This window comes from Solea solea, chromosome 21 (genome assembly GCF_958295425.1).
Source record: "Solea solea chromosome 21, fSolSol10.1, whole genome shotgun sequence".
NCBI lineage: Eukaryota > Metazoa > Chordata > Actinopteri > Pleuronectiformes > Soleidae > Solea > Solea solea.
The window spans coordinates 15,078,504-15,105,824 of NC_081154.1; the positions used below are offsets into that span (position 1 = coordinate 15,078,504).

The following is a 27,321-nucleotide window of genomic DNA, read 5'->3' on the forward strand; positions in this document are numbered from 1 at the left end:
TGAGGAGCCAGGGATCAAACAGCTGACCCTCTGATCAGAAGACCAACCTGCTGTACCTCGTGAGCCACTGCTGCAGATTGAAAGGTTGACTTCAGACAGTGATGATTCTTTAACTGAACTAAAACTTCACACATTGTTCAAGTCTTTGATGCTTGAATCTGAGTTTTTACGTTATCATTTACTGAAATACTTATGTTTATTTAATCAGATTTGAGTGATGATTCCATATAGTTTGTATGACCAAACAAACAAATCTGTCCATTACTTTTTTAGTTACACAGGGAAACAAAAAGGCCAATTTTTAACCCAGTTCAGTAAAGACAGATAATTATGTATTGTATTTAAGTTTTTATGTAATCACATCTGTGATTATTACATAACGCTAAGCCATAAACCAAATGACTCATGTCACAAAGACAGCACTTACTGTCCTAAAGAAACAGGAATGTGAGGACAGGAAAAGGAAAAGAGTTTAGTTTGCCTTGAAAATAGAAAAACTATTTATTCTTTCAGCAACAAAAACCAAGCATTTACTCCGAGTCCAGCTTTGAGTTAAAGAGGCACTTTTACAAACTCACAAAGCTGAACCTGCCAGACAAAATGGAGATGACACATCGTATCAGTCGACCTGAGCCTAGCTCAAAGGACACCAGATTATCAGCCTTCATATTAAAACTGCATGTTTTGCAGAGGTGCAACAGTGTCCTTTTTGCTTTGTCCATTTGAACTTGCAGCGTTTCTTCATCTCTGAAGGAAATAAAATGGATAAAAACAAAATCTCCTAAAGCGCCGGCCATATAGAAATCTCATTTGAATTCAGTCAACGTACACGAGCCATTTCATACTGTGTCACTTCTGTCCTAAAACAATTTTTCCTGTCCTTACCATCGTCCTCTTCAGACACTTTCATGATCACATGGGCCATAAAACCGACCTGAAGCTTAAAACCCTTTGACTTCACCACATCCTTCCCAATTCAACATGCTCAGCCCACCTTTAGCATTTAATACTCTACTTTACAGACAACTGTTTGACATAAAATAACAAATAACAACCATCATTTCATCAAAATAGATACTAAAGCGTCACCTAGACAGTGAACCACTTTACAAAACTTCACCTCATTGTCTCGTCCTCTCAAAGTGCCCGTCTTTTAACAATCTCCTAACACTATCATGTATACAAACTTTACGCCTCCTCTATCGCAGCAGCTTTACTAGACCCTGACATTGTGACGGTGTTCTGGAGGGCAGCTGATGAGGAAGACGAGGTGCTGCTGGACTTCTTCAAGGATCTGAATGAGGTGGTGATGGTGGAGGAGGACTTTTTCTGCACGGTCTGAATGGTCTTCTTCCTCTTGACATTAAGGACCTCCGTGGCGTCCATGTTGACGCCTTGTTGAACCTCCTCGCTCGTTTCCACCTGCTCGGAAGTCTGCTGCTGCTGCTGCTGCTGCTGCTGCTCCATTTGCTGGTGGTGGTGAATCTGAAAGACAAACAGCAGGGTCACTCTTGAACCTGAAGTTTTTTTGTATGTGGAATGAAGAATCCACTCATAAGAAATCCTCCTCCATGTTCTCTCACCATCATCATCTGCTGGTACTTAGCGATAGCCTCGTCAGTGGTAACTCCCTCTGCCAGTCCCAGCTCTGCAGCTCGACGGGCAAGCTCGGCCTTATGGGATCCAGGAGGAGTCCAGCCCGCTCCTCTGATCCAGTTCAGGTCTGATTTGTACTTCACCTACAACAAAATGGAGAAACACTTAGGGCAGGTCATCTCCTTGACATAGCAAATAAAGTTCAGACAAGTGAGTGACATTTAAAGCCATTTGAAAAAGTCCTCGCTTACATCACTCTGCAGCCCATACGCCTGCTTGGCGTGCTTGACATTGAGCTGTTGGGGGTCACAGGTGTAGTCGTGGAGCTTGTGGCGGTAGGTGATGTCGCTCGCCTGCGCCTGGCTCTTTTTCGCCTGCAGAAACTCGGGCTGATTGGCGTGGATTTTGTAGTGGGAGTGATCCTCCTTGGATTGACGCTTGTACTCCAGGTTGCTCTGGAGTTTGCTGGCCGCCATGGAGTGCACCATCTTGGGGTCGTCTTCCACGCAGCGCAGCCCCACCTGCTGGCCCTTCTCTTTCTGGTGGGACTCCTTGTAACGGAACTGTTGGAGGGAGAAAGGGACAATGTCTCTATCAGATAAGTTCAATATTTATGTTTCATGTTGTTCACTGTCACACTGTCCTGACTTACATGAACAGAGCCATTGTTAATATGATTAAAACCTGTGCTTTTTCTGCTAAATATGTGAAAATGGCTGCTGTGCAAAGGGCACATTATGCTTCATTCAGAATACAGAAGCAAAACTGGAATGACTATTAGGAGACAGTAAAAACTTTTTTACATTTACAGTAATAACTGATATATTTGTTACTGATCGATAATGCCATAATAATATTTCAACATAATGTAAATCGAGTGATCTGAGAGAGTAATTGACATTTGTGCCTCCCTTACACACAGTTCACAGTGGCCCTCATTTATCAAACTTGCATACACCTGGTTTGAGCTGGCGTGAGACTTGATTGTACGCCATGCCAACGTCCATATTGATAAATGCCGATCTTTGCATGGAAATGAGCGTACACACACATTTTTGGTGTACACACGTTTGATAAATGAGGAGCACGTCTGTTGACTATGAAGACTCAAGAATCATCTGTTTTTTTTCTTGCAATCCCACCACCTGTAGCTTTATTTTATTATTTTTTTAAAAGTCAAGATGTCGTGATAAAGTGAACTCACATCACTGGCTATTTCTCTGGAGGCTTTAGCAGTTTGGAACGGAATAGCATCCAGCCTCAGGTCGTATCCTGATGTCTTCACCTGCTCTCCAGACGCCTTGTAAACTTTCTTCATTGGAAAAAGATGTGGAAAATCGAGACATGTCACAACAAGTTTGGAAATCTTTTTGTGTGGGTTTCAAAATATGGCTTGCATGTAGGATCATCAAGGAGCATCTGAAAAGTGTCTTACATCACTAATCTGCTGGGCATTAAGCTTGGCTCTAACAAAGTCTGGATCATCTGGGTGTAAGGTGTATTTATGCATGTCGTCATCCTTCCCTGATTTGTACAGCCTCTGCAGTAAACAAAAAAACAAACACACACAGGATGATGAACAAGATTCACGTAACAATAGAATAGTCGTACATGGAGTAAGACGATTTATCATGTCTCTGTACCTCACTGCAGTGTTGATAGCTTGTCTTGGCATGGACCATATCAGGAGAGTCAGTCACTGAGGTGAACTTCAGACGGTCAGGCAGCTGGCGATACTTTTTCTGCACACAGGAGCAAAACATAAAACTTAATTCATTTATTCTCGACTCAAAAATAAAACAGGTAATCTATGTCAACTTAAAGGCTATCATACCTAAGGAAAATGTTCACCACTGTATCTCACCATTAGGAGCCTATTTCATTACCAACAGAAAGACTGTGACTTGCTCACTCCCTGCACCAAAGTTCATAGAGAAAATGAGCAATTTTACATCATGGCATGGGGTTGGTGATCCACTGCTGCCTCCATTAGTTAGTTTATATGTGTTATTTTGTGACTTCTCTGTTTGAAACACTATATTCAGTTTCACCTAAGTGACACAAACCAACCAAAATAGACCAGCACTTCCTGTGACCCTGGTGACCTAAAAACACTACTTCTTCTCAAAGGAATTTGGTGCAGGAGACTGAGCAGTTTACAAATGTATTTCTAGTTTGAAAATGGCTGTCTAATGTAATAGAGTTGTAGAATTGTTGTATAATTCACCTATTATCACAACATCTTTTCCCTTTTATTCCTTCTCAAATGTACAAAACATACTAAGTATATATTGTGTCATGTAGAAATGTGACAGTGTTAAAGCAGAATGAGACTTTAAATGCGACTAGGACAGTAGTTATGTTACTGCTGGTCTTCAGTAACCTGCCTGAAGCTGCTCTCTTATCTCGTTAGCTGCAGGTGTGCCAGTGTCAGGACCGGTCACCCACCAGGTGCAAGTGATCAGTGCAATCAAGACAACCTCAAACAACCAGCTCAACCATCTCCACTCTGCTCTAATGTAGTGCTGACAAAGACCTCATTTAGTCTTATTTACTCTATTCAACCTCACCAACAACAAGATATTTCAATAAACCCCAGAACTGATACCTGCTGCCTGTTTTCTGCTTCTTATCAAGTTACCAGCATCCACGGTTTTATGTTATTGTTTAGTTTATGTATTATTTTATAATCCTGCTGTGGTCCAAGATATGATGTTATATGGTGTTATTGGTTACTATGGTGTAAAAACATAGTGGCATCTACTGGAGAGACTGCAGTTCATAACAAATGAAGGACTCCTCTGCTCAAAGTTCCTTTTTCCAACTGCGTCAGTGAACTACAATGGCCTTCATATACCAATAAGAATGGGGTCTCTATTTAGTTGGTTAGTAAGCTTTGAGCTTTGATTTGAGCTGCTGTAGAAAAAAGGCAGCCTTTATGAAGCCATGTTGAGTGTTGCTATCAAATGTTATTGCAAACTGTGGCTAGCCCCAACTAACTTCTCCATTTGAACTCGATCAACTTGAAGGTGACGTCACTCACAGTTCCGACTTTTGATGTAGATGGAACGCAGCATTATTGTAAGTCTGTGAAATCCAAATTATTTCAATTTCTGCCAATAAACACACATCAATATACTCACATCACTGATGAGTTCTCCAGCTTTCTTGGCTGACTCCAGCTGAGGAGCTCCCACTCCATCCCAGGCCACACCTTTCATGAAACTGAGGTCTGACTTGTAGAGTTTCTGGGCAAAAGTCAATAAAAATGATCAAAACAGTTTGCCTCATTGGTGCTTTCTCTCGTTGTCTTTGAGCTACGTATCACTTCCTCTCACCTCACTCTGCAGGTCGTAAGCCTTTTTGGCCCATTTGACCTTCATGTCATCGGGGAGCACCGTGTACTCATGCAGCCTGGTCCTGTAGTCCTGATCACTGGCCAGAGCCTGGGCATTCTTAGCCGTCACCAGATTAATCATGTCTGGAGTGAGGTGGTACTGACCGCTGGCAGTCAGGGCGTCCCTGCGGTACTCCTGGTCGCTGGCCAGCCGGCCCGCCTGCAGACACTGCAGGAGACGCGGGTCGTCCAAGACACTTTTGATGCCAATGTGTTTTCCTTTTTCCAGCAGGTGGTTGTGTTTGTAATTGTACTGCAGAGAAGCAGAAGTAACAGCTGGAGTAAATTACAGTTTTAGACCAATGCATAATCAACTAATCAACAATAACATTTTTATTATTATATTATATCATGTATTAAATTATTTGAGTGAACAATCACCTGAATGTGTAAATTATTGTTTTCATACCACAACATGAACACTTACATCAGGAGCAGTTCTTCTCTACAGAGGCTATCATGTGGGACCACTGTGTTTTTAAAAGACAAACTAAAGACCTTTTGAGTTTTAACGATAACTGAAGCTACATGAAGGTTCTCCTACATACTTGGAAGGGACGAGTGATGTGAGAGACATTCAGCTGCAACATGAAACCTCACCACTAGACGTTGCTGAATGCAACACACTGTACCTTTAAGTAGTGCTGTGTTACAGAACACAGTACAGCATGCGTTCTCATGGCTGCATGAGAGCACGGTAGAGCATGACAACATGAAATACCATACAATTATAACTTTTATAATGTCATTTAAGGATAAGGACTTTGGTTCTAATTCTAATTATATTGGCAAAGAGCAATGCTTAAATTGCAGCCTTAGTGATTTGCAAATTGTGCAGTTTCCAATTGTCATTTAGATCTCAAAATTACTAATAAAGCAGCCATAAATCAGGTCATGGAATATGGTTGAAAAGTGTTGTATATTTACAAAAACTGTTATTGATATGCATTGCAAATGTCAAATAAACTAATAAAATTACAAAGGAAATAGACCTGATACAAAACAACAGCCCTACTACTGCATTAATGACATGTAATGGTCACAATGCAGATGAACAAACAGAGGACTCCTCCGCTCAAACCTCCCTTCCGCAAGTGCATAAAGGAACTACGGTGGCCTTCACATACCAGAAAGAATGTCCTTCACTGTTTGCATAGTGAGCTTGAATTATGGCGGCACAAGATGACAGCCTCTGTAAAGCAAGGCTCAATATGGAAGGACTTCCAAATTGTGTTATATGCTTATTATATGCTTACAAACATACTTATGGGTAGTGTATTCCCTTTCTTCCAATAAACCCTCCTCATTGTTACACGTTGGACCTTTTTTACTTTCTTTACTTTATACTTTTCTTCTTAGGTGGATGTTTTTGATGAATATGTTTGTTTTTCAGCAACTGTGTTGTTTTGTTTTGTTTTGAAAACTCTTACATCACTGGCGATGCCTGTGGAGCTCTTGGCAGCCTGGAATGGGATGTCCTGCATGGTGAGTTTGTAGCCCTGAGCCCTCAGCGTGTGCCAGGACTCTTTGTATTTAATCTGCAGCAGAGACACAAACGGCGAGTCACCATCAAATGTAACTAAGACACGGGTGCATGCAGCATGTTTGTTGTTGTATGGTAACTAGGAACAAAGGAACAAGTAGTACCTCACTGAAGTTGGCTGCGTTGATCTTTGCTTGTGTAATCTCAGGCCTCTCGGATGTTATTGTGTAGTTGTGTTGGTCATTCACCCCTTTCTCTTTGTACAATCGCTGGGAGAGAGAGACAGAGAGAAAGTTGTTTCATGTAAATGTCTAGTATAGTAGTAAGTTCCATAAATGTTATGGTCACTGACAATAGTGTTTTCTAGCCTTTGAGAGATTCCTCTATGTTGTTTCATGTGTATTTTTTATATTGTGATGCCTCTGTGAAGCATGTTGCTCAGTCAATGCTCTCAAAAGGTGCTATATAAAAAAAGTTTACTTTGTAATTTACTTACATATGCTTCTTTGTGATATATATCATTATGTGTACTGTACTCTGCCTCTGACGTACTTCACTGAACACATTGAAAAGGAAAGTCTTCTATATTTAATACCATATGGTTATTGTCTCACCTCATTTGTGATCTGTCCGCTGAGTTTGGCATGAACAATATCAGGAGAGTCAATGACAGAAGTGTGCTTGAAGTTGTACGGCTGCTGACGATACTTTTTCTGTTACAGGAGAAACAGTCACATTAGTCCCGGTTGTGTTTCCTCAAGTGTATCAGAGAGAAACTTCCAGAAAAATGACAATGAACATCAACACACACAGTTACTCTCCATCGTGTAGTACATGACTGATAATTCTTGCTGGTACTGAAAGCTAATTAATAGTGTTGCATGTGTATAAAGAAATGTACAAGACAACAAAAACAGAATATCTCACATCACTGATGAGATCTGAGGCCCTCTTGGAGCCTTCGATCTGCAGGGCCCCTGTGGCGATCCAGGCTGCACCACGCAGGTAGTTCAGGTCGGAGCGATACACTTTCTGTAAATAATTAAAGTTATTTCATTTAAAATGTAGTTTCTGTAAAACATGTCCGTGATAAACTGACTGAGTAACATTTATTGACAGTAAACCTGGATGTTGTTATCCAAACCATTGTGATATTCCTTTAAACCTTCTTGCTGGATGAGGCAGTACGGAAGTAAAATATATATGGAATAGCCACCAGTGGGCGACTCTGCAGGTTGTAAAGCGTTAAAGTGGGAAAAATTAATTTACCTTTTACTTGATTTATAATCTCAGTTAACATTTTCCTGAGGAGTTAAGCTCCTCAAATTTGTAACTTATGTTCCCATTTAGAGGGAAATAGAGGATAAATGAAGACACATATGAGAGGACACCAAGACTGACAGCTGGTGTCATGTAAAAGGAGCCTGGTGACGTCTGTGAACTTCAAGTAAAAACCTCAACACGGCGCTGGCCACATCGCAACTGTGGAATCTTCAAAACTGGTGATGTCACTATCAGCTGCCACTAAAACAGATGCTGTGTGTGCAGCAGGGTGCCGGCGCTCTTACCTCGCTCTGCAGTGCGTATGCCCTCTTGGCCGCCAGCACCTTCATGTCATCAGGCAGTGACGTGTACTGATGCAGGCTGTGTCTGTAGTCCTGATCACTGACCAGCAACTGGGCCTTTTTGGCATGGGCCACCTCTATCATGTCCATGGACAGCTGGAACTTGGAGAGCTGCTTCGCTGAGTCCTTCTTATAATTAATCTGGAACGAGTTAAAGAAATTAATTGTAACCCTTGTTTCTTACAATATTTCTTGTCAGACATTTTTTTTTAAAAAGCACACACGTCGCTCTGTAGCGTGGTGGCGTGGACAGAGTGAGCCATGTTCAAATCATCCTGCAGTCCCCTCAGCCCGATCATCTTCCCTTTCGTCCTCTCAAATTCCTCTTTGTACTTGTGCTGAAATGACATCGGCCGGGTACAGTTAGATATTCAAAATGTGAGTGATGACTGTAAAATCTCATTAAAGTGTTAAAAACTCAATCAGGACAGAATCAGACAGCTCATAAAAAATCTCTGAAAATACTTTTTAAGTTTAACACTGCTACTTTTCATGGCACAAATCAAACATCAAGGGCTGCAGACCAACAGTCTTTAAGCAGTGATAAAACGATGTTTGTTTATTGGACCCTTACATCACTGAGGATGTCAGCAGATGCTTTGGCAGACTGGAAGGGAATGGCATCCAGACGTAGCTTGTAACCACCATCACGCAACTTAGTCCAAGATTCCTTGTAATGGCTCTGCAAACACACACAGCAAGTTCGTAAAACTTTTACTGTAAGATATTCATGCTCAAGTTCCTGAATTATAATTATTTTTTTAAATGTGTTACCTCACTGATATTCATGGCGTTGAGCTTGGCCTGCACCATCTCAGGTAGCTCTTCAGTGAGTGTGTAGTTGTGCTTCAGGTTTTCGCCCTTCTCCCTGTACAACCGCTGTGAAGGAGAAAGCACAACGTTACTGATCCTCCATGAAACCAGAAGCTCAATCTGTCTGTTTCTTTACTTTAAGTTTACAGTATTTATAATAGTCAGTCCATCAGTGCTGGAGTTAAGGCATGCTGGTACAACCACCAGGTTTATAGGTTATTTAGGTTTTTTAGTTTTTATCAGATTAGCACTGACAGAAGCACTTGATTCACTAGTGACAGATGAGCTGAGGCATGTCTGAAACTCTCTGCTGATATTGATACATGTTTTCTTGCATTTATTGTCCCCCTGCAGCACCAAACATCAAGCCCACTGTGACTCTGTTTAAGTTACATTTATATGGCACTTTTCTAGTACTGATGACCACTCAACGCTCCGTCAGGAGCAACGTGGGGTCAAGTGTCAGCCCAAGGACACGACGGCATGTAGACTACTGGAGCCGGGAATCAATGTAACAGAGACTCTGACAGTAAACGCAATAAAACAGGCATTTGTTCAGTTCATCTGTTGCATATGAAAGCGTTTTGATCTGTCCATGCTCATCTCAGGACAGAGCGCTTTTATCCCAAAAAAAATTGTTAACAACCTGGGGATGAGACTCAACAATCAACTTTGTTTGTAGCTTTCTGTGTCTTGCCTATTGTAGATTTAAGTACGATTTACATGTCATTGGAGATGGAGGGGGACAAATTAAACTGCAGCTTAACTTACATCAATGGCCAGTTTGTTGCTGACTTTGGCTTGGACCATCTCCGGAGTGTTCTCAACACTGGTGAACCTCAGAGCACTGGCACCCTGGCGGTACTTTTTCTGCAGAAACGCATGAAACACAAAAGGGCCGAGTTATCAAGACAGTCCGCACAGTAGAGTGAGATGACACTCTAGTGGAACATGCATCTGATAAACAGCAGAGGGCACAAGAATATCACAGACAACAATTCCAATAATGCCAAGAAGAAACAAAAGAAGTCAGTTATTTCCTTTCAGGACAAATATACATACATAGACCTGTAGATTCCAATATTTATAGATGTCCAGTTCAGAAGCAACTTAAAACTCTATTTATGTCCATGGTCTAATGTTGGTAACCCTGAGCAGAATGACACTTAAAATAAGTGGCCGCTCATGAAGATGAGTTATGAATAGAGTCTGGTGTTGCTAAGTCTCCACTAGACAAGTCGCATAAATATATGTATCGTGTATCTTTTGCAAATATTAACATTTAACCTGCTCATAAAGAGACTCATTATATAAGAAGGATGTTTTACATGACAAGGCAGTTTTCAGGTTAAATTATTATTAGTCAGATCCAATAAGAATCCAGAGTCATCAGTTATCTCTCATGTTCTCCTATGACTTTTCTCCACAAAATTAGATATATAGTATATATAGTATATAAGTATAAATAAGTACACTGAATATAAATGCCTAAAAGTATAAAGTAAGTGACATATAAATGTAATATGAATGAATGAATGTAAGTCAAATAAACACATTTCATAATAAGATATGTTTTCAGAGCTGGAACATTTATGTAACATGGCTCCTGGACTCAGTGTGGTCACTGTGCACTAAGAATATCTGGAGGCTTTGAGGAAACTGGACACTTGGCATTATGGAGATGCCTCACAGCGTTTCCCGTGAAGGTCTGGTTAGCACAAATAACATAAATGTAAATGATTCCCTCGTCGCTCACTCTTAAAAGCTGCAGTGTAATATAATACAGGTATAAGTAGTGTGGCTCCACAGACTTATGTGGTTAAGAGATAGAAACTACAAAACAAACTATCAAACTATGGGACAAACTATCAACAAAACTGAGCCCTAATCAGTGAAGTAGAATATTTGCGATTAAAAAAATAAAACTAGAAACAGTCGTACCTCTTGATATAGCACTGGAGAACACAAATAACCCACGGCTCTTTAAATACATTCTGACCTCAGCTGTAAACTTCATTATGTATCTTCAACTTGCATGTTCGTCATCACTTTCTCTGCTGCTCTCTGGGCTCACGTAGCCACACAGTTCCCATAGATATTAACACTTAAGAGCACTTACTCATATGGTGCATGATAATTACACTTGGCGCTCATTATAATTTGCATAAAAGTGGTTAAATGTCACGGCGAGAAAAACACTCCCTTTCTCTTCCATTCAGCTACAGAAGTGGAGTCATTTGTCACTTTTTTTTCATTTCACTCTCCAGGAATTGTGTTCACTGGTCATAAATTAATTCAAGCAATTCATTCTGGGGTAAAGTCGCAGAGGGGGCATTTAAAAATTGTGAGGGGGTAATTTTCTTTTTACCTAAATAAAGAGCTTTAGTTAGTATATGACTATTGCTTCAAAGTGTAACTTTCAAATATCAACAACTGTGTACTACTTTTAAACCATTGTCAAATTTGTGTTTCTCAGTATGGTGGTGTTTTTATCTCATGACACCAACATTCTCACACTGTACACAGCACGTGATTTAGTTTAGGCGAAGAGAAATGAAGGCAACAGTAACATTGCACAGCGAGTCAACTCTAAACAGGTTGGAAAATGACTGAAAACACAAAGAACTGCACAGGAACATTTTCAAAATTGAATACCCCTGCCTAATAAAACCCAGTTCTTGTGCCCTAAACACAAATGCTCCCTTGGTCAGGTCTGATAATTAGCTTGACAGAGTGTGTATAAATAATACTTTTGTTGACAAAGATCAAACGGTGGCAGAATAACATAAACAACATAAAAAAAAATAAAAGGTGAGCTGTGCATCTTTAAATACATATTATTATACTCAAAATCAGCAGTGCGGCAGATAGAAACAGCTTTAAGTGACTTCAGTTTCTACACCACTTGTGTTTTGGCTGTTAAGATGCATATAGCCCCAACAGAGGAGGCAGAAAATACAACTGAGGGGCTCAGACTTATGCCCCCTTGTGGCGCCAGGTTTGGGTCTCAGGGTCAAAGGTTTACCTCACTGATGAGTTCTCCGGCCTTCTTCGCCTGCTGGACGTCCAAAGACTGCGAGGCCTCCCAACCGACGCCCTTCATCCAGTTCAGATCTGACCTGTACTGTTTCTGTGGACACGTAATTTACAAGAGCACTTCAGCACCAAACACCCAAACCCTGCCATCTAATAAAACAACAAGCAATTTGAGACTTACATCGCTGTGCAGTCCATAGGCCTTCTTAGCCCAGGCGACGTTCATGTCAGTCGGCAGAATAGTGTAGTCATGGAGGAAAGTCCTGTAGTTGGTCTCGGTTGCCAGGTCTTGAGCCTTTTTAGCGTGGCTGATGTTCAGCATATCCAAAGCAACACTGAGGATGAGATTCAATACATCAGTCAAGGGGTTTTCTTCCAAAATCAGTCAATCACACTGTTGCTGTCAAACTGCTTGGCTGTGGGACCCTCCTCCACCCCATTTACTTTCAGTCCAAGGACAAATATTTTCATCATTGATTCATTTAGATTTTTCAAGTGGTTTCTGAATCTTTAGAAAAATGCAAAAAAAATGTCAATCAGTGTTTTGAAATCCCTAAAATGTCCTCAAGCACCGTGTTTTGTCCTCAAAACAAGGATATTCATTGACTGTCGCAGAAGAACAAAGAGCTTAATCAGTATAGTGTAAAGACATTTTTATTTTTTTACAAAAGTTTGAATGTAACAGTCATTTGTTATCCTTCAGATCCCCAGCATCTCCACAACCATCAACCATCCCCAGTGTCTAGACGGGCCATAAGTATGGCCTGACTCATTTTCTAATCACATAAATATCTCAAGGGGTCTAAGGGCCCAAAAGATTTATGTTCCTGGGCTGTGCTTAGCAATATAACCTTTGCTCCACTGTCAGTCCAAGTCTCTCCTGATTGAACGTTATTATCAAGGATCAGTGGCCTCAGTGTCAGCAGTGTCAGTGCTGCAGCATCTGGTTATAAAGCAGACCGGAGCTTGAGAGTGTTACTGCCTGCGATTTAAGCAGATATCTATGTTTTTCAGGCAGTGGCTGGCCCTTTAATCCATATCGAATGATGACGTCAAAGCCTCATTTAGACAACAACCTCATCATTCCCCTCTGAGGCAAACATCTGAACATATTTAACCAGAGGTCACGGACAACTGCAGCAAAGCCTTAATGAGCTCTCTGAATACCAATCAATTCACCTGAGTGGATTTTACGCAATCTTTTACTAATTCACAGAAGAGGAGAATGTGACAAGGACGAAAGCTAACTTCTTCACATTGCTGTCCGCTTTTCCATTAAAGGGATAACTATGTTTTTTTTGAAGAGTAGCTGTACACGGTACAGACACTAGACAGCGTTGGCTGAGCTGTGTGAGCCTCCTGGGAGATCAACAGCTCAATCCATCCCAACAAATCATAATTTTAGCTCAAGGGGACAGAGGAGCTACTGGTTTATTACTGCAGCATTTGGTTTGTGCAGATAAATTCAAAGAGGGTGGTTCAGTTTGCAAACTCCTATTACCTCATACAACCACACTTCTTATCTTTGATTCACTAGTCGAGTTCTTGGTTATATATTGTACAAGCTTGTGTGGTGTCAGTTGTCGCAAACTCACCTGAATTTATTCTTTGTGTCCTCGTAGTTCTTCTTGTAATGGCGGCCACTCTGTAGTTTGGTTGCCAGAGCAGAGTGGGCCATCTGAGTGTCCTCACTCACTGACTTAATACCAATCACCTTGCCTTTGTTTTTCTCATATTGCTGCTTATATTTGACCTGCAAGCAGACAAGATAATAAAGGTCTGACCAAATAGTAAAATAGATCTATGCATTTATCTGCATTTATTACAGTCTTTTTCCTTTGGTTATGTACTAAACTCTTGTCAAGTTTAAACATATTTAAATACATGATGACATTGTTAGTATGTCACTCACATCACTGGCCAGGTCCGTCTTTGCTCTGGCAGTGAGAATAGAGAGAGAGTCCAGACGCAGGTCAAAGCCCTTTTCTCTCTGCTTCTCCCAGTTGCTCTTGTACATTTTCTAGAAAGAAACATCAACATCTGAGTCACCTAACATTAACTGAAAGCAAAGCAAAGAGGTAATTGGGTTTTTCATATGTACTAAAGAAACATGCAGGAAACAAAAACAAGACAAAGAAGACAAGTATTAGGATTAGTAGAAGTATAGTTTATCCTGTTTTAATTGAAAAATTATTGGGACTAATTAAAAGCTTCCACATACTTGTCTATACTTTAAATAAATTAACAAAAATATAACGACTTGCAAAGATGCTCTACGTGGCAGTGTAAATAACTTTCTAAACATAACGTTATGTTGCTCAGAAGTAATGTGCCACATGGAACGCAAACTGGCTGTGAATTGACCTTATTGTGTTAAACACTTTGTTAAATTAAAGCTCTAAATAGTGGATTTTGCAGACGTTCAACCCTAATCTAAATATTCTAATTTCTAATTGATGGACTAAGTCCATGGTTAATCAACTTTATTGTGTGCCTTACTGGGACACTAAAGAACCATAAAATCCATAGTTAAAGACCCTGTATCACCTTTGTGTTGACAGCATGTTGAACCAGCTCCAAATATAAACAGTATATTATACTGTACATTGACATGGCAACCACTGACCTCCTGCAATTTAATTAAAGTGAAGGGGCATGACTCCAAGAAACTGTGCTCTAATTGAATTTAAAGTGCACTGATGAAAAAACAATAAAAAGAATGTTGGCAAAAAAAAAGTGCACTGATGACTGCTTTCTCTTAAATCCACTCGATCCTGCTGATTTCTGATCATTATCAGAAAACTAAGGCCAACAGATTAGCAACTAACACATGCACTCACTGTGGATGAGTCCAACTTTGATGTTTTAACAGTTTTAACATACTTCATGTTACGACTGCTTGAGATTGAGGAACACGTGCAATGTGTTTGGACTGTATATGCTGTATTTTACTTAACAGCTGTAGTTAGTTACTGCTAACTAAATGCTCAATGGCATTTAAGGCAGCTATAAGCTGTAGTGCACAGCATCTCAATGATTACAAACAGTGGATGTGTCTCTCAGTATAGCATGTTTAGATCTTGTGTCGACCGACCCAAGTTGCACACAGGAAATAATTCACAGGAAGAATGGCACTAGTAAAGTGAGATGTTGGAGTATAACTGAAAAGACTCTGCTAAAAACGTCATTCAGCAGTTTGATGTGATAAAACTACTCACTTCACATCTCACAATCTCACTGTTAGACAAACCTGTCTGTCTGGAAAAGGCAGTTAGTTTTCCGTAAACTGCTCTCACAAAACAAAGTCTAAGTTTAACATCAATTCAAAACAACACATTTCAATTTACTGATCAAGCGTCTGTGTGATGTAAAATAACAGATTTCCTCTATGGACTTGGCTAATATAAGTGAGCTGTTTACAAAGCAACACAAACTTTAGTGTCTAATTGGAAAAGGCTGTCCAACATTGATAAATATTGTAGAATTAAGCAGAGATACAGTTTCTTAGGTGAGCCTTTTGTTAAGTGACAAAAACCTGTTTTTCCTTGTGTCCTCGCTGGCAGCCATGTTTTCACTGAGAGCGAGTATTTGTATCTTAAGCTATTTCGCAGTGAAGGCAGAGCACACTCATATGAATAATAAATAATATTATATTCAATTTATTTTTAACAGATCCCCACTAAATTCTACATACTGAATCTTTAAAGTTGAATGGGAATGGGAGAGAAAATACTAATAGGAGTTTTGCAAGACCATATTTTTGTAATTGTTCATTATAATATAACACATAATGCAGTGTGGGAACATTTGCTGAACTTACTGCACTGAGAAGCTCAGCATTGGCCTTTGCTTGTCTGAAAAGAGGTTCGTCCTTTGTCATGGTATACTGGTGAATCATCTGATCCGTGCTTGCTTTGTACGCCAGCTGAGAATCAAACATAGATACATATATATATATATATATATATATATATATATATATATATATATATATATATATATATATATATATATATATACATATATATATATATATGTTATGAGAGAGTGTAAGTAGATGAATGCGACTTAGTGACTTAAATGTACAGCTTGGCAGTGAAGACCTTACATCGCTCTGCAGTTCCTGGCTCTTTTTGGCGTGTTTGATGGAGAGATCATCGGCCACATGGGTGAACTTCATTCTGTCTGCCTTTTGGCGATATTTAGTCTGAGAGAGGGGAGACAGAAGATAGAGCAGATGATCAGTTTTGCCCAATGCAATGTTAACAACTAAAAGAAGAAATAACAGTTGTACTGACATCACTGAGCAGCTCTCCAGCTTTCTTGGCCTGTGTTATGTTCAGACAACCATCTGCCTCCCAGCCGACTCCTTTCATCCAGTTCAGGTCTGAACGATACTGGTTCTGTCAAGCACACCAGCAAAAAATGTGTCATTAACCTTGAACGGCATTAAGCATATAAACCAGAGTGAGGTTCATCCCTCTTACCTCGCTCTGCAGGGAATAAGCTTTCTTGGCCTGCTGGACCTTGATGTCGTCTGCCACAATGGTGTAGTCATGGAGCTTTGTGCGATATTCCAGGTCGCTAGCGAGGGCTTGGGCCTTCTTGGCGTGGCTCAAGTTGATCATGTTTGAAGCAAGCGTGAAGTTAGCCTGTCCCTCCTTGGAGCCCTTCTTGTACGCAATCTGAAGTGTTAATGATACCAAAAACAAGGCAGGTAGTAAGAAAGGTACTTGTTACATGCATTTAAATGTACCTGTAATCTACCTGTGATAAAAGAAACTTACATTACTGCTCATCTTGGCCACTTGAAGAGAGTGCAGAGTCTTGGAGTCACTCACGTTCACCCCCAATGCCTTTTCCTTGTTCTTCAAGTAGCTCTCTTTGTATTTAATCTGAAACACATGCCCGCCTGACTTAATTTCATTTGCCTGTGATTACACCTGATTAAATGCACTTACGCACGGTTCAGATCAGCCATCAGCTCTGTTCACGCTCAGATTATACCTCCCCTGCAGGGCAGAGCAGAGTAGAGGAGGAGTGTGTGTGTGTTTGCTTACATCACTGGCGAGGTCTCGGGAAGCTCTGGCTGTTTTGACACTCAGGTCGTCCATGCCAATGTCACAGGCCTTAGACTTGGTCTTTTCCCAGTCTTCTTTATATTTATTCTGGATGGATGAATATGGGTTGTCAATACATGATTGTGATGTGATGAGAAGTGAAAATTAATTCGTTTTGTCATGTGTATGAATTTCTAATTATGTGAATGCAGGTTTGCACATAAAGCACAAGGGACAGAGTCTGTGAATGAGTGTTTGAGTGAATTTAACGGTCCAGTATGTAACATTTAGGAGAGTTCACTTGTAGAAATCTATGTATATATGTTTAAATTCACTTTACAATAAAACTGTTTGGTTTTTACTGCCTTTTACATGTACTGTAATCAATGGGCTTGCTTTACAGAGGCTGCCACCTTGTGTCACCATGTATCTACAGCAGCTTGAACACACAAATCAGACGTGCATGCAGTGCAAATGTGTGTAAATCTAACCACTTAATATCAGTCACTACTATTGTAAAACGTAAAATCGATACGCTGTTTACTTACGCTGCTGACAAGTTGGGCATTTTTCTTTGCCAGAATGATCTCAGGTGTGTCTGTCACCATTTTGTACTTGACCTGGTCAATGTGTTGCCTGTAGTTCCTCTGAAAACAAGCCAAACCAAATTGTGACAATCAAATAAAAAAAATAGATCACAGATAAAATGAAGTATATATTTACATAGATTTTTGGAGAACTTACATCTTTTAGTGGGTCAAGCTTCCTTTGGCTTTGGTAACCTGGTGTGAGGGTGGCTGGGTAGTTGTATTCAGCCTGCTCCTGTTCACAGCCTTGCTTGTATGAAATCTAAAATGTACAAGATTATTTGCATCATTTGAAAACAACTTCAGACTGAGTATAACCTCCCCAAGTTCCATCTATCTATTATTAGTTTCAGATCCATGGTTTATTTTGTAAACATTCACCTTGTTCCCTTCTTCCCCAACCAAAATTATTCTTGGGCACATTTTAAATCTGTGTACTATGGCCAGAAGTAGCATCTCTAGAATTCATAATACTGCCAACACAAAGCTGGCCTCTCCTATAAATTCCCCCCTGGGAGACTGTTTGAATGAAGAGCTCTGGGACATAATCAGAATTACAATTCCTTCTCCATCCACAAACTCCAGACACAGCCTCATTCACTTTGATAGTGAGACCTTGAGGAAATCAAACAATTGATCACTTTGTAGGTTAAAGTTTCAAATGACATTTTAACACCTGTGTTAATCCCCATCCCTTTTTGGCTTTATTTGGCATAATCCCAGAAAATGTTTCTACAAAAACAGATATTAAGTATACACGAATAAGACATTCAATAATAATAAAATAATACAATTCAAGATTTCATGGAAGCAATTAAATATGAAGCCTTGTCAAAGTGGACTTAATTAAGAATATTATTTTGGCAAGGTAATGAAAAACTTACATCACTCGCCAACTTCCTGACTTTTATTGCATGCATGGTCTTCTTATCGATTCCCGAGTCTTCATAGTGTCCCTTCATGTCGCTGATGTACTTCTCTTTGTACTTGTTCTGAAAAAGACAAAAAGAATCATCAAACTGCAGAACTCGAGAGCAGATGCTTTGCCAACAACGACATATTGTCAGACAAGTGAAGCGATTACACGAATAACAAATCAAAAATACCTACATCACTGGTGAACTTGGCAACTTTAGAAACATTATGAAACTGCGGTGTCTCACAGAAGTTGATGCTGTGGCCTTTGGTGTTCTCCATGTCCTTCTTATACTCCACCTGTTACAACAATACAGGAAGTTAAAGCAGTTGCTTTGTGAAGTTGTTACCTCTGTCTGCACACAACTAAAAAAGTAAAGAAGGCATTACAAGAAATTTCCTGGGGGATGTAGGTTATGGATAAATTAAGACATTATTAGATTGTGGTGGTGATCTGGGCATGGATTTAGAATGTTTTAAAACATTTGTTAACCTTGCAAAAAATGTAAAGTGTAATGAATGAGGTTCCTCTAGTTTTATTATCAAACAGTCAGAGCGGATCATTTGTAGCCCTGAGGTGGCCGTCATCTCACTCTGTCATGAGCTAAATATACAGTATACAAGTGCCTGCAACTGATCAGTCACCAACAGTAACACTCCATCATAAATCAAGAGCCACCGAGACAAAAATGTCTGATGGCTTTCTCACTAAAATACGAAGCAATCTTATTTTATTCAACTTAAATAATCTTGAAGTTTTTCCTTACGTTTGTTCTTAAGAAAGTTAAGAAGAAAACTACATACAATTCCCAATGTTTTCTTAGTGTGTATTTTTTGGAAAAACTACAATCATTTAGTTTTTTGATAAATGATAAATTAATTCATATAATATTATACAATTGTAGAATCGAAGAACGTGCAATGACTGTATTTCAGTCATCAAAGGTTAGTTACCTAAGAACCAATCAAGGATTAATAAAAAAAAAAAACTTAATGAGTTTTAAGAGGAAGTTTATTAGAAAGTGTATTTTTAGTGTGAGGCAACCCTGAATATATGTTAACTTGTGTCAAATCAGTTTTATGGGATGTCCAGTAACCTTGGAGGTGAGCTGTTACCCCACCATACAGGCATGTGAGACATGTAGGTTGGGGCGGCTCCATGTCTGCTGGATACTGACACAGTATGCCCACTACTGTCACTATTGAGTACACCTCAAGAGCCTGACAAATGAATCACTGACGGACTCACCTCACTGACAAGCTTGTTGATCTTCCGGGCATTCATAAGAGTCAAATTGTCCTCAGATGTCAGACTATGGAAGTGCGCAGTGCCCTTCATCTTGCTTAAGTCCTTTCTGTATTTTAGCTGCAAGTGGATGAAAGATGATTTAGTGCATTTACGTGAAGTAGGAGGACGACATATTGTGTTACTGTCGGATCAGGAGATTAGCAGCACACATTTTTACACACACACACACAGTCTAATTCCGTCACGGTGAAGCGTTTACAGCATGACAACACAGAAAGGTATTCTCATTGTTGTCCCTCATCTGTCCTGCTCAGTGACGACAAGGCCAGAAGTTATCCATCTTACACCCTACACATGATACCAGTCCACATGTTTATACAACTGACACGCTAACCTTTAAAGTGCAGTGACATCATGCAACAGGAAAAGGAGTTATTAACCACCTTGCCAAAATAGAATGATTAAAAGAGCCATTACTTATTTGAAAATTAAATTTCAGTTTTAAATCATTTCACATTTAGCAACACAGACTTCAAAGTTCCACCTGTTCGACTCAACAACTTAAGTTACGTTAAGTTAATACTTACATTACTTGCATTCTCCTGTGCCTTCTTTGCCTGATAATAACCAGGAGTGATCATTGCAGGGAAGCTTCCTTTGCCTCGTTGCTGCTCATAGTCTTCAGTGTACGCAATCTGCAGACAGGACAGCACTTACTTCAATTTCTGATTACAACGTGTTTATAGACATGTTATCATCAAGTGTGACATAAAATGTTCAGTCCCTCAAGGTAATGTTTAGTTCTGAGTTAGAAACCACAGAAACTTCAATCTTCAACTGCATATCATGATGATGCATCCTTTAGTAATGAATGGTTTATGGAGTAACTTCCTCACCTGGCTGAAGTTTTCAGAATTTTCTTTGGCGTGAAGCGTCTCCAAAACAGCAGCATCAGTGCTGGCTTTGCCCTTCATCTCCTGCTCGTACATCTGACGATACTTTATCTGGTGGAATATGAATCATAAACCAGCGTAAAACAATGACCACAGTTCATAAATACATATGAAGGAGTGTGTCTGCATTTTCTATTCTGCTACTTACATCACTGGCCTGCTCAGTGGCCTTCTTTGACATCTTGTATCCAGGTGTGAGATGTGCGGGGAAACTGCCTTTGCCTCGTTGCTGCTCATAGTCTTCAGTGTATGCGATCTGCAAACAGGACAGCACTTACTTCAATTTGTGATTACAAGGTGTTTAGAGCCATGTAATCATCGCAACAATACTGTGAATTTAACTTGTTTTTTTCAGTATAAACGTGACATGAAATTTTAAGTCCCTCCAAGTAACGTTCAGTTCTGAGGTGGAAACCACATAAACGTCAACCTTTAACTGCATATCATGATGATGCATCCTTTGGTAATGAATGGTTTATAGAGTAACTTCCTCACCTGGCTGAAGTTTTCTGAATTTTCTTTGGCGTGAAGCGTCTCCAAAACAGCAGCATCAGTGCTGGCTTTGCCCTTCATCTCCTGCTCGTACATCTGACGATACTTTATCTGGTGGAATATGAATCATAATCCAGTGTAAACCAATGGTCAGGGTTCATAAATGCATGTTTGAATAAGTGTGGCTGAATTTTTTATTTTGCTACTTACATCACTGGCCTGCTCAGTGGCTTTCTTTGACATCTTGTATCCAGGTGTGAGATGTGCAGGGAAACTGCCTTTACCTCTCTGCTGCTCATAATCTTCGGTGTAGGCATACTAGTGGACGACAAGCAATGGTTCAGGCACACGTGGGTTGACTGACTCGACTCAAAATCTGGTTAGAATTCAAATAAAATCGAGGCTTACATCGCTGACTATTTGCCCTTGTTTCTTGGCGAGCAGCACCTCTGGAGGGTCAACAAATGCTGTGTACTTTGAAACTCTCTCCTCGTGTCCTTTTTTGTATTCAAGCTGCACAGAAAGTAAAAATCGAACTTAGTGACATTCACTGACCTCATCACAATGTCATGTCAACCATCGACAAAAACGATTGCACTTACACTACTGGCCAATGTATTGGCATTCTTAGCAGCCTGGTAACCCGGAGTGATCAAGGCAGGGAAGCTGCCTTTTCCTTTTGACTGTTCATATTCCTCTGTGTACTTCACCTGTCACAGCACAAAAGCAGTGAGGACACTTGAGCAGTAAATTGTAAATGCTAAAGTGTGAATAAAATAAAAACAAACTGCTTTTATTATCAAACAAATGGAAAGAAATGCTGTGGTAGGGTAAAAAGTGTCCTCACATCACTGATGGCCTTCTGTGCCTGAGATGACATCTCAATCGCCTGACTGCTCACCATGCCAGAATACCACGTCTGCTGCTGTGAGAACTCCGACTGAGAGTGAAAGGCCTGTTTGGACATAGACAACAAACCTGATCATTATGAGACATTCACACTACAGTTCATACTCTACCTTTGCATGCCATGAAGAGCACCCAGCCCTGTCTACTTTTTCTATGGGTTTACACAGCCTCTATATAGCCTCTAAGTGACAAGTGCAAATAAACCAATGTGTCTATAAAACACAGTCAGCAGAACTCGTCTAAGATCTGAAGAAACCAAAAGTATCAGTCTTACATCAAACAGAAAAGTGAGGAGATGAGGTTTGGTTTTATGCATCAATTAATGCAAAGGAATGAGTGCAAAAAAATGACAATGTCAAAATTACATATTGGGATTGTTGATTCTGCCTATTTAAATGGTGTCAATGTCGTCAAATCATACTAAAGTTGCTTTTTGTGATTTGAAATGAATATAACTACATCAGTAATATAGTTTCATATCTATTGCAGGCGCTGTCATAATGGTACATAATCACATCCTGCCAGTTTTTGTGATATCAGTATTGTGATGGAACTGTTGATTCACACCTTGCCCTCCATGATCACTGAAATCATACACAATAATCCATGTCAACATTAAATTAGAATTTTGACTTGCACAAACTTTGCTTTTGGCACAAATGAAAAAAAAGAAAATAGACACCAAATGGTCCGTGGATGATTTGCTTCATAAACTATAAAATACAATGAACTTAAAGTTTGACTGCGTTATCTAAATAAAAAGATGAAGATTTGAGCAGGGACTCCCTTTAACCCAGGCTAAAGGCCAGTTGCTCTACCTCACCTGGCTGGCCATCTGTTTGGCTAGGAGAGCCTTCTGCAGCTCCATGGACCTCATGTCATAATGGAAGGTGGACATAAAGCGCTCGCCATCTTCACGATACTTCAGCTACAAGTGCACATATAGATCAAGACAAACATTAAGCCAAAGCAGCACACATTTGCACAAGCGCACACTTTGCAGCATTCACTTTGATGGCAGTAATAACAAAGAATAAAATACTAAGATTGCCTGAGTTCCAGAGCCACAGCATTAATCATCATTTATCTAATGTAGTCAGACCTGCAGCCCTAAGGGATAATATTATTAGTGCCCTGTTATTAATAACTAAGTTGTCTAATCAAGATGTAGCTGGATCTGCCGGGAATGATCCAGAGGGGAGAACTCAAGTGATGAAACTCTGAGCTGTTTAAGTGTTCAGAACTAAGATTAGAGTAGCTGCACATTTCAAAGGATGCAATACAGCTGCTGTGTGAGCGTCAATGCTGAAGGGATAACAATAATCATGAGAAACAATCATGATGGTTGACTATGCCAAAAAATCTCATCACTTATCTATGAGTAATGCCAGATAGAGACTAATTAGAGCTTCTTTCACTAAATGTATTTTACCCTACTCTACATAAATTGCATTTATGTAAACCTGAAGTATAAAATATGTGTTGCAGAAGAGGTAAGAATGTAAGAATGGCTTTCTTACATTGTACCTGGATGTGCTCTAAATTTAAGGCCTTTTGACAAATCATCTGTGATATTATGATACATCTTAAAAGAGGTACTTTCCCAGTAGGTACACGCATTTGCTGCATGGTATATTTAATCTTATTTAAGTAACGGGAAATGTAAAGTTATGGCATGGAAGTCTGTCTCTAACCCCCTCATAGCTCAATGGTTTGTTGAAAACAGAACAGCTTTAAGAAGATTTGGCAGCCCTACCAGACTTACTAGGCACTTTACCAACATTATATCAGATTTGATATGAAATTGCTTGAATTTGAGGGAAGGGGTAATAATGTTTCTAAATATATTGTATTTTCCTGGGGTTTGTATAAGCTAAGCAGATCATAAAATAATGAAGAAACTACATGAATGAATAAAAATGGTGATGTTACACAAAAAGAATAACATAACAAAGAAAGACAAGCATGATCTATAGCAAGGTTTTTTTTTAAGACAGATAAGATTTAGGTAAAGCAGCATGGTCGGCCCTCAGATCAAATATCAACATGTTTAGGCCAAACTATCTTCAGTGGCACAGAGCAGTAGCTGATGAGCTTGCTTGCCTACTCCTAATATAAGCACGTGGACACAGACAGACTGGGACGGACAGGGACAGGTGGCAGGGCAGAGGAGAGGAAGGGATGTTTTTTTCTCCCCCTGAAATATAATTTTAGCCCGCTGAAGCATAAAGTGGGCTCAGCAGAGAGGTGGTCTCTCGCCTCTGTCACAAGCACAGAAATAACCTGCAGCCAGCCGCACTCTCCATTCCACACGGCTGCCGTCACCACGGACTCAGAGCAGCAGTCCACCTCTCTCTCCCTTACTCTCTCACTTTTCCCCTCATAAAGACGGAATGAGGGTCAGGTCTTGAACTCTCTGACCATTTATACGTTGATAGGTTAATAGAGCTGGGTCTACTGTGAAGTCATTAAGGGTTTCGTGTGGCTTTCAGTGATAAATAAAAAAGGAAAACTGTAATTTTCCTGTGCGCAAGTCTTACTCAAGTCAAGTCAGGTCAATTTTATTTGTATATTCCAACATATATTCGAAGGTCTACAGTCTGTAAAGCAAGTGACATCCTCTATCCTTACGCCATCATACCAAATGAGGGAAAACTCATTTGAAAAACTCTTGTATAGGGAAAGACAATAGGACAAACCTCAAGAAGAGACACAGAGGATGGATCCTTCTCCCAGCCTGAATAATATGGCTACATCAATTCACCAATAAATCTACATTTACAACGTTATTCTTATAAAATCAAATCAAGTTTTCTGATTTCAGCTTCCTATATGTGAACATGATCTGGTATCTCTGCTCATCTATGACAGTAAAGTGAATGTGTCGTCAATTGAGGTCTGGGAAACACTGCATTAAACAACCGTGATAATAATCGTTAGCTAAAGCCTTACTGAGTAGGAGTGATTTTGATATTGGCAGGTCTCTTCAAAATTCAACTATAATGCTTGCATCAATTCCCTTTTCTGAAAAAAAACAATGACCTAAATTGACAGTAACTATGAATAGCAGTCTCCACAGTAAACTCAGTCAATGATGAATGGTCATTCCTCTAGTGCCAGACTTATGTCAGCCTGTCAGTAATACACCTTGACTCACATCAAGGCTGAAATATTTCACCCCTGTGTTGCTGTAGCTGTTGCTCCTGCTGCGTTTGTGTGTGACATCCTCTTACCTCACTGCTCGCCTTGCTTTGCTTCTTTGCATTGATGTTGACGGGCGTCTCGTAGACACTTGTGAATGTGTTGTTCCTTGGATTGTGTCTGGGGTGAAGAGAGTAGGGTTCATTTTAATCACCAGTTCTGAGGCTGGAGAAGTTAATGTAATTTTACAGGAAAATGGACCATGAATATTGATGCGTGATCAGTCTTTGGGACCCTGCTGATATAATTAATAATGTGCTCAAGTGTGAGTGGTTCCCGGAACTTACACAGAGCAGTACGGCCTCTTCTTGTGGCTGACAAAGTTATTGGCAGTGAGAACCATCTTACAGACGTCACAGTGAAAACATGCTTTGTGCCAGTTCTGCCAAAAGAAAATCACATCCGATTAACATCCAAGATCTTATCTCAAACTCATCACTTCAGCCATTCAGTCAATCAGTCAATTTATCATGCCAGAAAAAGAAACTTGGAAATTAATTTTGGATGGATAACTTCAGATTATAATAAGATAGCAAGGCCCAAAATAACAGCAGTGGACACAGAGTGTTCTTCCAGTTGGACTCGTTGACTTGTTCTCAAATTAATCTTTTGTGTAACTATTAAACTACTGTATATACCTCTAATTTTTTCACACATTCACATGTTTTCATGCTGAGGAATATTTTGTATTTAACCTAATCCTGGTTTAACAGCTTAAATGTGGGCACGTTTACATTTTTCCTGTGGTAGATCGTAGCTAATCAAGCCTGATTACTATCATAATACATCACCAAATGTTTTCTACCAACCTAATATTTCTCTTTGACCAATAAGTTATGTAAATATGTTTTTATGTGAGGTTGATAAATATATTCAAGATAAAAAACCTTGACCTTGCTCTCATGAGAGTTCTACTCAGAATATATGTTACAACATCTATAAAAACTAATTATCTCGATCATCTCGGTGTTACCTGGTCAATGCAGTTGATCTTCTCAGCTGGGTAGACCACAAAACCACACCTTGCACAGGACTGCATGGTGAGAGTGCGTCCTTTGCCTTCCTTCAGGAAAAAAAATATCAGAAGAAAAAAAAAAGATTTCAGCCAAAAACTAATGTCAGGTGAGGCAGGAGTTCAGAGGAGGAAGTGGCAGTGGCTTCCACACAGTTCTGACAGTGTGTCTCTGACGGCAGCAAACGCAGCTCTGTGACTGTGAAACTCTGCAAGTGTCTCTTACTTGACACCAGGTCCCATGATGGACCAACCCCCTCCCAGGCTCCACGTTCAAAGACTGGTTGAAGGCAGCTGTCTGTCTGCAGAAAGAAAGACAGACAGGAGAGTGACGGGGAGTTCAGATGTCACTGTATATGTGTCATGATCCTGAGATAAGGAGCTACTTCAACAATGGGCATCTTGCCATGACGTTAGGACACAAGAATGAGTATTGTGTTAGAGTTTCTTTATATATACAGGTTAGTTATCATTTTGGAGGATGGAAGTTGTGTTGCTGGGTAACTGTATTTTAAGTCAGTAATAATATAAAAGTTTGGATTATTTTATTGTCAAAAACAAGAAAAGAAAACTAAATACAAATACTAAAGACATTCAAAAACATTAACTCAACTTTACTGTGTTAATCATTTTGACATTTGAAATGTCACCTATAGGCCCATATAATATGAAGAGATGTGCCTTTCCAATATTCTCATTGGGATTAAGAAGTCGTATACCTTTGAATCTGCTTTGCAACTTTTGATGTACATGGGGTATAGTGCACTAATCTATCCGGCACCTAATGATTCTTTCAAAGCTCCACCTCTACCCAACCCTACGTACCATTCAGATGTATCATGTCCATCGCAGGAAGGAGTCTGCATCTCTGCCATCTCTCCCTCCTCAGCAGCTCCCCGACATAGTGCATCAGTTTAAATATATCCAGCCATGTCCTCCTCCTCCTCATCACCATCCTAAGAAACAAAACATTCATCTTGATGCATTTAACAT

General features: G+C 39.9%; 1 protein-coding gene across 3 annotated transcripts; it reads right to left on the minus strand.

Annotated features, from left to right (window-relative positions):
- Window positions 1–482: 482 nt before the first annotated feature.
- nrap (nebulin-related anchoring protein) lies at window positions 483–26,538 on the minus strand. Of its 3 annotated transcripts, XM_058620940.1 has the most exons (44): window positions 26,290–26,538; window positions 25,604–25,698; window positions 25,349–25,436; window positions 22,939–23,043; window positions 22,054–22,161; window positions 21,809–21,916; window positions 21,615–21,719; window positions 21,417–21,524; window positions 21,210–21,317; window positions 20,863–20,970; window positions 20,658–20,765; window positions 20,349–20,456; window positions 19,762–19,878; window positions 18,708–18,812; window positions 18,482–18,589; window positions 17,755–17,859; window positions 17,559–17,657; window positions 17,011–17,118; window positions 16,738–16,845; window positions 16,438–16,635; window positions 16,249–16,353; window positions 16,059–16,157; window positions 15,771–15,875; window positions 13,863–13,970; window positions 13,546–13,703; window positions 12,132–12,285; window positions 11,940–12,044; window positions 9,686–9,784; window positions 8,876–8,980; window positions 8,676–8,783; window positions 8,326–8,439; window positions 8,045–8,242; window positions 7,404–7,508; window positions 7,091–7,189; window positions 6,641–6,745; window positions 6,424–6,531; window positions 4,935–5,246; window positions 4,740–4,844; window positions 3,240–3,338; window positions 3,032–3,136; window positions 2,801–2,908; window positions 1,848–2,159; window positions 1,584–1,739; window positions 483–1,485 (listed from the first exon to the last, which is right to left on the minus strand). In XM_058620940.1, the coding sequence occupies exons 1-44, from the start codon at window positions 26,353–26,355 to the stop codon at window positions 1,189–1,191; spliced, it is 5,532 nt and encodes a 1,843-aa protein (XP_058476923.1). In that variant the 5' UTR covers window positions 26,356–26,538; the 3' UTR covers window positions 483–1,188. The 3 variants fall into 3 exon arrangements, with proteins under 3 accessions (XP_058476923.1, XP_058476924.1, XP_058476925.1); XM_058620941.1 differs by lacking the exon at window positions 22,939–23,043 and having other exon boundaries at window positions 26,290–26,537; XM_058620942.1 differs by lacking the exons at window positions 20,658–20,765; window positions 20,863–20,970.
- Between the last annotated feature and the right edge of the window lie 783 nt (window positions 26,539–27,321).

Coding starts and splice junctions, on each gene's coding strand:
- nrap (XM_058620940.1), bottom strand. CDS start 26,355: ATGCAGTCCTGTGCAAGGTGTGGTTTTGTGGTCTACCCAGCTGAGAAG. Junction 17,658..17,754: donor AGCTTGACCCACTAAAAGAT/GTAAGTTCTCCA, acceptor GCTTGTTTTCAG/AGGAACTACAGGCAACACAT. Junction 7,509..8,044: donor CATACGCACTGCAGAGCGAG/GTAAGAGCGCCG, acceptor AATTATTTACAG/AAAGTGTATCGCTCCGACCT.